At 29.2% G+C, this 13,962-nt stretch overlaps 1 protein-coding gene across 1 annotated transcript in view; it reads right to left on the bottom strand.

Annotated features, from left to right (window-relative positions):
• Window positions 1-12,351, bottom strand: part of LOC111624498 (multidrug resistance-associated protein 7-like) — a 61,128-nt gene extending 48,777 nt beyond the window's left edge. Inside the window, exons 1-3 of the mRNA XM_023367348.1 lie at window positions 12,054-12,351; window positions 4,559-6,071; window positions 443-670 (exon numbers count right to left, since the gene is read on the bottom strand). Coding sequence (XP_023223116.1) covers window positions 443-670; window positions 4,559-6,052 — 1,722 coding nt within the window. The 5' untranslated portion in view covers window positions 6,053-6,071; window positions 12,054-12,351. The remainder of the gene's footprint in view (window positions 1-442; window positions 671-4,558; window positions 6,072-12,053) is intronic.
• Between the last annotated feature and the right edge of the window lie 1,611 nt (window positions 12,352-13,962).

Below are 13,962 nucleotides of genomic sequence, written 5' to 3'. Positions count from 1 at the left end.
AGTTTTATAAAGATATAACAAAATTTTACAATCATAATTTATTGTTTGATTTAACAATTTTATTAAATTTGACAAACAAAAAATTGCATTATTCTGAAAAAACGCTAATTCCGACTGGCGTCCTCTTAACCCATAAGTACCAAATAATTTTTCTCTAATAATGTTTTAAAGACATGAATATAAAATAAATATTTACTAAAAATAAAATGATGTAAAAAAACAAAAGAAATATTACAGTAAAGCCTGAGTAAATCAAACTTGCATGATACCAAATATTTTTTCTGGTTTGGCAGGGTTTTGTTTTGAAAAGGTTTTTTTTTTTGAAAAATCACTGCATTCTGAAGAATTTTTTCCAGGAATTGAACAGGATTTACTGTACATATAATTTATAAATTGTAAATAATTATAGAGAGTTAGATTAAGATTATTGAAAATAACTAACTTTGGCTGCTGTCAAAGTTTTTCCTTGAAGAACATAAGTCATGAATGTTAAAACAGCAATTACAAGAGGTGTAATAACCCAAAAATACACACAGAATGCATCTAGATATTTTCTTTTCTTAAGATATTTTAGTTCTTCTTTTCTAAACTTTGTAATTTTAGATGCAAATACATCTTCCCAATAATGCATTTTTATAACACGAATTCCAGTCAGTAATTCTTTCATAAACTAAAATAAAAAGTATTATANTAGACATAATAGATATGAGTGAAGATGATGCTGGCATTTCTTTTGCTGATGATTCAGATGAAGAGTATATTGCAAGTGAGGCTAAAAAATAAACATGGACAAAACTATGCAAAATCTTACTACAAACAGCCAAACTTCAAATATCTCAATTGCAATCAGCACTTTTGCATTGAATGTTCTTTTCTCAAGCATATTGCAAGAGCAAATACTTAGTCAAAATGTATAAATTTTCCAATTTGTTTTTATATTTTTTAACTTTTTACATTTGCAACTATACATTTTATTTATATAGTATTTTATATGGTAAAATGAATAAAAATATGAATAAAAGTTTTTCATATAAATTTTACTTTTTTCTTTCTTGAAAACTTTTTGAAAATGTATGTTGTGAATTTATTATGTTAAGATACCAATAAATGATGATATATTTTTTACTAGTAATCAACAACATTGAGCTCAAATTTTGACACTAAATATTGTATATGTAACTTGTATCTGTGTCTGTATGAAATGTAAATTGAATCATTTAACCTATCTAAATTTTAAAAAGAAAAAATATATTTGAATCCAAAGAGAATTTCACTATTTTTTTTAAATATTAATTAATTATGTCATCTGGAAATTTAAATATTTAGTGGTTATTCTAGGACTTCTGCTACAATGATAAAAAATGGCATAGCAAATTCATTTTTCTCTCAATCATTTAATCTTTCTTTATTTTACAACTTAAGTTATGCATTAAAATAGAACAATCAATTTACTTAAAAAACTATGAATTTATTCATCCTAAACTTTTCAAGATATTTAAGCCTTTTGAATACCAACCTTCTCCATAACAGCCTGTACACTGGGTACTAAAATAATGCATGCTAATAATATGCAAACTAATGTATAGTTTATTCTCATCTTTCCACTGGCCAAATTTAATCTGAATGTTCTTCATCATGTAATTATTAATTCAAATTTATCCATCAACAAGAATGCATAGTTGATTCCATTAGAATAATGTGAAGTACAAAAAATTATGATCTATCTAAGATGTGTTTTAAAAAATCCTCTTATCAAATTTAAGAACATAAATCTGTTAAAAACTCAAATCTCAAGAAAAAAGATCTTTTAACTCAAATCTCACATTACTGGTTTTTATTTATCAGCACCAATGAGAAAGAGAAATTTGAAAATACAGCAATTAAAATTTGTATGATTTATATGTAAATATTAGATATACTTTATGAACAAGTCGATTACACTTGTATAATAATCAAGTACCCGTGAAATGTTTTAACTGCCCTATTGTAGGAAATAATATAGTACTTGATAGTCCAATTTAACTCTCATCAAGTTGGACTAACAAAACTTTTCAATTTTCATCTAATAAAATAATTCTTGGAAATTAATTTTTGTTACAACATGTCAATAATATAGTACTGAATTTTGGCTGGTACAGTAGAGTCTCGAAAACTCGGCCTAATGTGGACCGAAGGGTGGCAGAGTTTGTGAAAATGCCGGGTTATCGGGAATGGGGTTAAAAAATAATTATGAGTGTTTCCTCAGAAAATACTGTACTGTACTTGTATGTATTGTTTACTTGAGAATACAATAGAGAATAAACTGCTCAAATACCCTTAAACAAAGGATAAGTACGTCCTTTCCAAAGGCATGGAACCTTTACTACATGAAAATGAAAATTAATGAATACACTGTGTACAGTAATTTACCTGATAAGACAGACCTCAGAAAAATACTTTATGAGGCATAAAGCTGTCTATAATGAAAATTAATTAATTAAGGACTTTTTTGCCCTGCCAGGGTGTGGCCGAGTTATCCGGATTGCCGAGTTATTGAGTGCAGAGTTTTCGAGGCTCTACTGTACTAATAATTCACCAGAAATATTACTAATTGCTCGTTCTTCTCTATGTTAGCTAAGCAATGAAACATTTCATTTACATAACATTAAGGTGTTTTATTTTCTGCATTTCATTTACTTTGATATTTATTTACAAATACATAAAAATGTCAATTTTATTTCATTTTTAATAACTATTATTTTCAATTTTCAGCAAAAATCAAGTCTTACTCTTTAANAGAACTAAATTATCTGAATATCAGAATTCAACAAATATTTAAAATTTTTTGAAAATTATATCATTTGAAAATGCATTAAGCATAATTTTAAAAAATTTTAGATCATACTTAATATAATATTTTGATCAAAATGATCAACTTTCATGAATAAATTTAATTAATTATTTATTTTTTGCTCTAGAATAAACATTTTAGTCAAATTATACAAATGAGTAACTTTTATGATATGGATTAAATAAATAAATATAACTTTTGCTGATGTTTTGTAAATAAAATATTCTCTCAACTTTGAAACAAGAACTGTTTATCACTTAATATTGATAATTACATACACACACACATATATATTATATATATATATATATAATATATATATGATCATATGATCAGTGCAATAAACTTGCAAATTTGGCTCAAATAACACTTTAATCTATGTGTAACATTACTAGCTCATGCAATGCCATGATTTTACACTGCATGAGTCATTCTATATCTCAGACTCAAGTTGGTTATTCCTATTACTGCAGATAAGTGCAGAGTTACAGAAGTTATCATTTACATCTCTGTTGAGTGGTTAAAAGTTGCAGAAAGTATAATAAAAAATGTCTTATGAATCAGAAATGAAAAGATTAGAAAAAAGTCCTTATGGTAGACATAATAGATATGAGTGAAGATGATGCTGGCATTTCTTTTGCTGATGATTCAGATGAAGAGTATATTGCAAGTGAGGCTAAAAAATAAACATGGACAAAACTATGCAAAATCTTACTACAAACAGCCAATCTTCAAATATCTCAATTGCAATCAGCACTTTTGCATTGAATGTTCTTTTCTCAAGCATATTGCAAGAGCAAATACTTAGTCAAAATGTATAAATTTTCCAATTTGTTTTTATATTTTTTAACTTTTTACATTTGCAACTATACATTTTATTTATATAGTATTTTATATGGTAAAATGAATAAAAATATGAATAAAAGTTTTTCATATAAATTTTACTTTTTTCTTTCTTGAAAACTTTTTGAAAATGTATGTTGTGAATTTATTATGTTAAGATACCAATAAATGATGATATATTTTTTACTAGTAATCAACAACATTGAGCTCAAATTTTGACACTAAATATTGTATATGAAATTGTCCCCCACACCATCAGCTATCAATATCTGTTTCAGTATTAAACTGTAAATCAAAATAATCATATGGCTTCAAACACAAACTTATGATGAAGTCATATATAACACACACAATGTTGGAATTTCAATCTAGTATGGTTTATATTTTCTTGTGCAGCAATCATAGTGTTAGAAAGAAACAGCAGTATTGCATTATTACAGCTAGTTTCTGAAAACAAACTATACTCTTAACAAAAAAATATTACTGAAAAGTCAAGCTCACAAATTTAGAACTAGGATTTAGAACTAGGTAACCTAATGCCAAAATATTCCATTTTACTGAAGTTATGTTATGCATGGTAACCAAAAAGTTTTTGTTTACATTTCTTCTCAGACAGGTTTCTGGCTTATAAAAATATTTTACATAGTAAATCATTCCATTGAGATTTATTTTCTGTTTAGGACAATTTGACTGGAAAATATTTTAATTTTTTGAACAAAAATTAAAACATTTCTCAATAGTATCAAAATGTTTTTTCATATTAATTTCAAATCTTCATGTATAGATTGTAAGAGAATGATTAAATTATATTTCATAATAAAAATATTTACTAAAGAAATACATTATAACAAATTTTTCTATACAATATTTACATATTCTACTTACTACTATTCTTTCATCCTTTTTCTCCATCATAAGTTCACTTAATTTCCCAATTTTACTGGCAATTTTTTGATTTATTGGCACTAATAATACAGCAAATACTACACCAGAAACAAAAGCAATTCCAACTTGATTATATAGTAAAAATAAAGCAATAGCTATTTGTAAAGGTAAACTCCAAACTTCATGAAAACTTTGGCAAAAATTTACAACTCTATCAGTATCTGTATTCATAAAATTAACAATCTCTCCACTATTAAATTTAGAAAGAGTAGATTTATTTACATTTAATATTTTTCGATAAACTGCAGTAATCAGTGATACTCGAATTTTTAAACCAACACAATTTATAAGATAACTGAAATGAGTACTGCAAAAAGAATTTAGTAGTGTTACTCCAAATAGACCAGCAGCATAATAACATCCCAATGATATGGATTCATTTTTTTCTTCTAAATATGAAACTAAATAATTTAGTAGTAATGGTCCACAGAAATTTAAGGCATCTGAAACAATTTTTAATATCCCAAGAAAATAATATTCAGTTGCAAAACAATAATGTAATGCTTTAAGAAGATTATGTTTATACAATTTAGTGTCATTAGATGAAGTAGTTGAACAAGTTTCATCATTCACTTCCTTAAAACATATTCTTTGCAGAAATGATGTTATTTTAGCATCTACATTACTACTTTTCATTGAATGTGGTAAATCAAAGAGATCATCAGTAGTTTTTAAAAGATTTTTAGCTCCTTTTGACATCATTTTATTAATCCAAAATAAAGTTAACTTTGATATAATACTAGAATTTTCAGCTGCAATACCAAGTGAGTGAGGATCTCTAGCCTCTTGAAAACTATCATATCGTACAATATTTCCAGAAAGAAGAGGTTCAGTTTCATGTGCAATTCTAGAAAATTCTTCATATGCTGAGGATTCTACAGTATTAGAAAATAGTAAAGTTAGACCATACAGTATTTGTAATCCAGTACTAGAACCTATACTGTATCTTTCAGTTAAAACTTCTAACGTGTCAGTGCTAGTCATAACACTTGCTCGTAAATCTAAAACTGTGACTGCTAAAGTTAAAATCCAACATATTATTACTATTAATGGACCTCTTGAATGAGGAGTTAATCTTGTCTTCAAGATATGTAAGTATAAAATATGTACAATCCAAGCAATTATTATTATAAAAACTTGTAAATAGTCCATTCCTCTTAATTGCACATGTGCAATCATGTAACGAATTGAAAATCTTACAACACAGCATATTATAAGTAAAACTGAAAGAAATATCCTACAGTTTATAACCCAAAGTTGATGATATATTCTTAAATAACAACCATTTCTTTTTCCAATATAATATGTACAAACAATTAAAAAAAGAGCATATGCAGGAAAAATTATGGTCATTTGTCGGAAACAACGACCAAAAATATGTCCATCCCAAATGGCAAAATGCGGACCACATAACCAGTTCCAATTGACAGTCATAATTTTTTTAGAGGAGAACCTGTAATAAAATATAAAAATGTTTTAAATGCTGTCATATACATCTTCATAATAAAAATTCTACTATGCACATATATTTAATTTATTAAAATTCAAAAAATAACTCTGAGTAATAATAAAATTTCGACATATAAGTAAGATTTTTTAATCAAGTATAAATATAAATGAATATTGAAAAATTAAAAAAATGTTTTGTCTGTATTCATATTTGATTAAATTAAAACATGATAAAATTATAAACAAATTTTGTATTATATTCTATATGATTGATTAGATGAAAAATTTCAAACTTAGTCCATTCTGTATAAAAAAAATAATACTCCAAATATTTATTAATTACTACAAAAAAAAAAAAAAACTTGTAAACGATTAATAAACAAGCAAACATTTTTAAAATAACTAAATATTACACAGTTTTAAATTAATATGATAATTAAAACTGTTTAAACAACTATAACATATATTTACTTACAGTTTAAACAACTATAGGAATTATATTAAATAAAAATTAAGTTGAAAATCATACATACACAAGTTGCATTGATTCTTATTACTTTTCCAGCTCTGTTATATATAACACAGGGAGAGTATGGCAATTGGTCCAAAAATGATCCCCAAAGATTTTTACATTTTTGGACTCAGGACACATTGAAATATTGAGAATTACAAAAAAAAAATTTAGGGTTTTTTCCTGTATGTGTCTGGGGAGGCACAATTTTGTTCACCTTCTTTGAAGCTTAGTAACTCCCGTGCTTTTTGTCAAAAATTTCTGAAATGTTGCAGTGAGGTTTGAGTATTAGCGGAATTAATGCCATTAAATTTTGGTGGTTAAAGGTCAAGGAGGTGGGGAGATAAAGGGAGTTGTGTCATACCTCAAGAGGGATTAGACTTAATGATGATTTTACTCATTCACATTTACAATTTTTTATAAAACCCATCCCTACCCTCAAAATTCAGTTTTTTGATACTATAATAATTAAAAATATAAAAAGTTTTTTAAATAAGATACTATAATAGATGGCACTACCAAATGTTGCTGGGAAAGTTAAGGATTTTTTAAAAAAATTTAACATATGATATGTATCATATGTTAAATTTTACTTAGATACTTATCTATTTTACCATATTTATTATCATTCCTAAATATTATTATCTATTTCACTGTGTTTATCTTAATCTGAATTTCATACAATAATATATTTATTATTTATGTTAATGAAGCTATTCTTTTAATTAAAAATATATCAAACTGCAAGTTGTCTTTAATCTTCATATTGAATTTCATCAAAATAAATCCAGAACGCACTATGAGAATAGAGAAAATAGAACATGCTTGTAATTTGTAAAAAATGTGCTGTATTCTATAATATATGCAGTGATCATATTTAATAATTCATCACTGTAATGCACAGAGCCCTACAATTATGGAGACCTTCAGTTCTGTAAACTCTAAGACCTGTCCTATCCCTAGCTATGTCCTAGATGACTTATTTTATGCTAAAATCTTCAACAATCAATTTTGCAATTTTGTATACTCTGAAATTCTCTCATTCATATTTTTACCATCTGGGTCTCTTTTACTGCCTTCCCTACTGTCAGTGTCAGTGACTTCATGCTACTGCAAGGTGGGTAGGAGTGTTTTGTGCATTTTGTTTAGAAAGATTCAAAGGCCAACTGCATCTAGTGTCTTATTTTTACAATCCATTAGACTAATCTCTTCTAACATCTCTCCACATGAAACATGCAAGTGATTGGGAGTCCCTTTCCATTCTTTCAAGAGCTCCAGTAACATTGTTGTTTAAAAACTGAATATATGTAAAGGCTTTTTTACTTTATATGACTACATAAAAGCTTTTGTGCATGCTCACAACTTAAAACAATTTAAAAGTCATGTTCCAGCACATTGTGTAAACATCTAAATTGCCAACAAACCTCAAACATATTTTCAGTGCAACAAAATGTCAGTGATAATCTCATTGTGTAAACCAGCCTTAAAGATTGGTTTGCACTTTAGTCCACAAAACTAATTAAACTGATTAAGTCATGTTTCCATAGCAATCATTGTCAGTTGTTTGACTGGTCAGTCAACTTCTTGCATAGGACCCCAAAAATCTAAACTACACTTGCATGTATACTTTCATTTTTGCAAAATTATGGAATTCTAAAGAAGAGGCTATTGTAAATATATTTTTCAAGACTTTCTTCATTTGAAAAATCATCAGATTCCCTATGTTATCATCTAAGAAAAAGAAAATGAAAGACATAGTACTTAAAATCAAACAATATAAAATAGACATTAAATATTTTAGAAAACATTTAATACTGAACAGGGGATAAAATGATGCCAAATTGCATCTATGACTATTGAACAGAAATTTATGAAGTACAGGTGTCTGATAAGGCAATTGTCGTTTTGGAATTATTAGTTCTTATAGGAAATTCAGTAAATTAAGTTTCATGATGTGGCACCAGGATTGGCTAATAGAGATTCATCTAATATTTTGGAATAAACTGACATTCTTACTATCTTCTTTCACAATAACAGATTCTTAAATATTTTATTTCATGGATAAGATGATGTGATAAATAAGAACTAGATGTGCCTTGGGTCAGTTCACTCTTCCTTAGGCAACAGGATGGCCCTAGGTTTCCCATTCAGTGACCAAATCAATGTCATTCTTAATGCAAACATATGATTGACATAGTACAACATGCAGTTATATTCTCCACCTCAAATTTGATCAAAATGATCAAACTATTTGATCAAAATGATCATCCACTAATAACTGGATTACATGAGCACACCACCACTCCCAGCCAGTAGATAGCTTGAGGTGGGGCATACACATGAGGAGTACACCTGGGAGAGCTGTATTCAGTATCACAGAATTCTTGCTAAGTCTAGCTATGCTGTAATGCTGAACTCATTTCTAACTATTACTTGATTCCTACCACTGCTAGAACTCTAACAAGTTCAGTCAACTTGTTTTGTCTATACTAACTTCTGCTACCGATATCATTATTTTTGTCTCTTAGTACAATTTGTAAAATGGCTGCTTGTGCTGGAATAAATGTATTTTTTATAATAGTCATAATGTTATAATTATGAAAATTTATTTTAATAATAAAATTATGATTTATGATTGTGTGTAAAATGGTGAATAATTTACATCATTTACCATTTAACACAAAATAAGTCTAACTTACTAACTTTTTTTAAATTTTGTTTTGTGGTTTTAGCCTTTTACTGCTCATAGAGCACAAAAAAGCCAAAACTAACTTGCTAACTCAGCATACCATTCAAGGATTCTCAGAACACTTCTTAGCTCAGCCAACTTCTTAGTTTAGCCAATTAGTTTTCTTACTTAGCATTCTGCATTATTGAACATGGCCCTGCAGGTTATATTATATCAATTGAATAATAATAATAATAATAAAGGAGGAGGAAGGGCTGTCTGCTTTTGCAAACTTAGCCCACTACAAAGAGAAGGGAGTGAAGAAAAGGTTGAAGGAAGGGTTCTGAAGGGATAAGTATAAAGGAAAAGGAGAAAAGTAACGCTGAAAAAAGTTATTAGGACCTCAGAGCGCTGCATTGGAAATTATTAATAACCAAAATTACAAAAGTTGACAAGACCGTTATACAGTATTAAATTAACAATTACGAGAAATGGTCCAGTTACAGTAAAATGCAAAACCCATTACATATGGGTAGGTATAAACTAACCTTGAACACTGCAATTGAATTTACACACTAAGAACTAAATTATCTGAATATCAGAATTCAACAAATATTTAAAATTTTTTGAAAATTATATCATTTGAAAATGCATTAAGCATAATTTTAAAAAATTTTAGATCATACTTAATATAATATTTTGATCAAAATGATCAACTTTCATGAATAAATTTAATTATTTATTTATTTTTTGCTCTAGAATAAACATTTTAGTCAAATTATACAAATGAGTAACTTTTATGATATGGATGCAAACATTTTTAAAATAACTAAATATTACACAGTTTTAAATTAATATGATAATTAAAACTGTTTAAACAACTATAACATATATTTACTTACAGTTTAAACAACTATAGGAATTATATTAAATAAAAATTAAGTTGAAAATCATACATACACAAGTTGCATTGATTCTTATTACTTTTCCAGCTCTGTTATATATAACACAGGGAGAGTATGGCAATTGGTCCAAAAATGATCCCCAAAGATTTTTACATTTTTGGACTCAGGACACATTGAAATATTGAGAATTACAAAAAAAAAATTTAGGGTTTTTTCCTGTATGTGTCTGGGGAGGCACAATTTTGTTCACCTTCTTTGAAGCTTAGTAACTCCCGTGCTTTTTGTCAAAAATTTCTGAAATGTTGCAGTGAGGTTTGAGTATTAGCGGAATTAATGCCATTAAATTTTGGTGGTTAAAGGTCAAGGAGGTGGGGAGATAAAGGGAGTTGTGTCATACCTCAAGAGGGATTAGACTTAATGATGATTTTACTCATTCACATTTACAATTTTTTATAAAACCCATCCCTACCCTCAAAATTCAGTTTTTTGATACTATAATAATTAAAAATATAAAAAGTTTTTTAAATAAGATACTATAATAGATGGCACTACCAAATGTTGCTGGGAAAGTTAAGGATTTTTTTAAANATTCTATGGTTAAATGAAAGCTTAACCAAAGATAAATAAAATTTTATATTCTTTTAAATATAAGAAATATATTTAATATCATACATAATTAAGTGCTAAACATAAGAAAGGCACAAATTGCTATCATTAATAATGCACTTTATATTTTCTGACATGCAGACTTAAGTCAACATTTAAAATCAAATACCGTAGTTACTTGCTTATAAGACAATCTTGCATATAGGACAAGGTGTGACTTTAAAGATCAAAGTAAAGAATTAGATTTATTAATGCAATTCTGATTTTATTTTGTTTAATCACAAATAAAATATTAAAAGCATGTGAATGCACACATTGCTCTGCAAAAATTACTGGCATTTTAAAGTTTAAGAAAAAAATCTTGTAAAATCGACATCATAATTTGTTCATGTAAAGCTGGACTGGACAATAGGGAACCTTTTGTGCCAATTCTTAACAGTTGAATCCACTCTCTGTTGATTACACTTTATGAGTTTCTTCGAATTATGATTTCTGGATAATCATCTGTTTTCACATGGGAATGGATTAAAATTTATATTGGGCTCCCGTGTGATTTTGGAATTTCAATCTGGAATTCAATTCAAAAGCTTTGTTTTTCCTACTGCTATTCATCTTTACTCTTAACAATATACAAGAATGATTCAAATGACCCTGATAAAATACTTTTGTATTTAAACACCAGAGAGTGAGCATCCAGTAAAAAATGCAAATACACAGTTCACAAAAATTATTGCAAAAACACAGAATCTTTCACTGGTGCATATAGGACAACCTAGGTTTTTAAAGCAGTGAAAAAATAAATAAAAACCTTGTCTTATATGCAAGTAAATACGGTAATTAGCAAACCTACTTTAAACAACAAGCAGCACACTCTTCAATCTGTAATCATCACCGAAGTAAAAATAAATTTTTATCTGATTACATCAATGACCATGAATTTCAATGTATTTAGTTAAATGCAATAAACACTGCTTTGATTATAAATAGATATATTTCCTGTGTATGTATCTATATGCATGTATTTATAATATTGTATTTACATATATATACTGTTTATAGCCTATGTTTTGTAAAAAATTACATACATGTGAATAATGCTTCTACACATAATATTTATATTTAAATATGTAATAAATACAAGCAAGTTTGTAAAATGAATAAAAGTACAGTATAATATAATAATTAATATTAATAAACATATTGCATTTTATTAATTGCTAATTATTTAATTAAACAAAATAACTAGGCTCTATTATTATTCATAAAATTCAAAATGGAGGTGAAGTATTAACTTACCAAACCGCTGTGAAATGATCAAATATGAAGCAATGTATAATATTTATGGGGAAAAAATTATTAATTACATCACGTTTCTGTTAACTGAGATCTTCCATTGCTTGATTTGAGATTTTTGTTTACATCAAATTTGTATGGAAACATTTGTCTACTTAATTTTATTGTAATTAATCTGACAAATAAGCAGACGACAACAATACATATATTTTAAAGAGACAGTCCCGGTTGCGAATCACGTGGTTGAGTGTATTTATTTTATAAGTGTATCTACGAACACAGATTAAAAGCGTGATATTTTCAAAAATATAAATTTTAAATTAAATCTGTAATTAAAATTAATATTAATACTATATATTTTATACGGTATCGATATTTTATTTATAATGCATGAATATTTTATATATCTTACATGAACTTGATTTAATATAAGTATTAAATCGGATAGTGCATAAATAATTAATATGAATTAATTTTTAAAATATTTAAAACGATAAATATTAAAATCGGTATCATTAATATTTTAAATTTTATTGTGTAAATTTTATCAGTAATTGAACATATTAGAGTACCTGATAATCTAGGTAATCTAATTGAACCTAATACAATGAATCTAATTGAATATAATCTAATTGAATTTAAACAGGTAATCTAATTAAACGTAATACATCTTGACCGCTCGACCAGATGGCCGAGCGGTCAAGATGGTCGCCTATCGCTCTAGGAATTATCCCCAGGAATAATTCGCGGAGCGATCTGTCCGCCGGGTCCGGATATGTCAGGCCCTGTCCCTCACCACCCGGCCGCACCATTGTGGGTCTAGCCGAGCCCATAATGGGCTTGCATAAATGGCCCTCTTAGTGCCCACAGGGCGGAAGGAGTTAACTCTTTTCGTCCTGTGGGCATTAAGAGGGCCTCTTTTTGCAAGCCCATTATCGGTTCGGCCTGGCCCACAATGGGACTGCCGGGTGGTGAGGGACGGGACCCGACATATCCGAACGGACCACCCCCCGAAAAATTCCTGGGGATTTTTCGACCCGTCCGGATCCGATCCCGGGTTCCCCAGAGCGGTAGGCTGCCACCTTGAATGCTCGGCCATCCGGATGCTGACCGTATCGTGGATCAAACCTCACGTACTGTATACATGTACAGTAGTTTGCAAAATTTTAGCAATAGTCCGTTTATTGATGCAAGATTTAATGATGCCCTGAACAAAATACGAGGGCTGTTCAAAAAGTATCGAACCTTTGGTCGGCAAAAATACATTTATTGATTTTGAGGTACAAAACCTTAAATCTCCTTCAAAGTAGTTTCCTTGGTAGTGTATACACTTCTCCCAGCGCTCCTGCCATTGCTGGAAACACTGCTGGAACGCAGTTTTTAGAATGGCCATCAGCCGGTCCGTCGCATTCCGCACGATGTCTTCTCTCGACTCAAATCGGGCTCCTTTTAGTGGCATTTTCAGCTTGGGAAATAGCCAAAAGTCACACGGAGCCATGTCGGGAGAGTACGGAGCGTAACGAACCATAGGAATGTTGTGTTTGCGCGACGAAAGTCTGAATTAGATGCGCAGAATGGGAGGGTGCGTTATCACGATGGAACTGCCAAGCTTTGGTCGACCACAGATCCGGTCGTTTGCGTCGCACAGCATCACAATGACGACGAAGGATCTCCTGGTAGTACTCCTTTGCGATGGTTTGGCCTTGTGGTGCGTACTCACGATACACCACCCCCGGGAGTCGAAAAAACTGTCAACATGACCTTGATATTGCTGCGGATCTGCTGCGCTTTTTTGTGGCCTCGAGGATCGTCTCCGAAAGCCTGCTGAATCTTGCGAATGGTTTCCGCTTGGGTATCGCCAAGGTTTTTGGCAAAATTTGATGCAATATTGCTGCTCACGTTGTTCAGTCAT

This window comes from Centruroides sculpturatus, unplaced genomic scaffold (genome assembly GCF_000671375.1).
Source record: "Centruroides sculpturatus isolate CEXI.00-Female unplaced genomic scaffold, Cexi_2.0 scaffold336, whole genome shotgun sequence".
Taxonomy (NCBI): Eukaryota; Metazoa; Arthropoda; class Arachnida; order Scorpiones; family Buthidae; genus Centruroides; species Centruroides sculpturatus.
The sequence above is the reverse complement of the archived record's forward strand: the minus strand, read 5'-3'. Positions and strand labels throughout refer to the sequence as shown.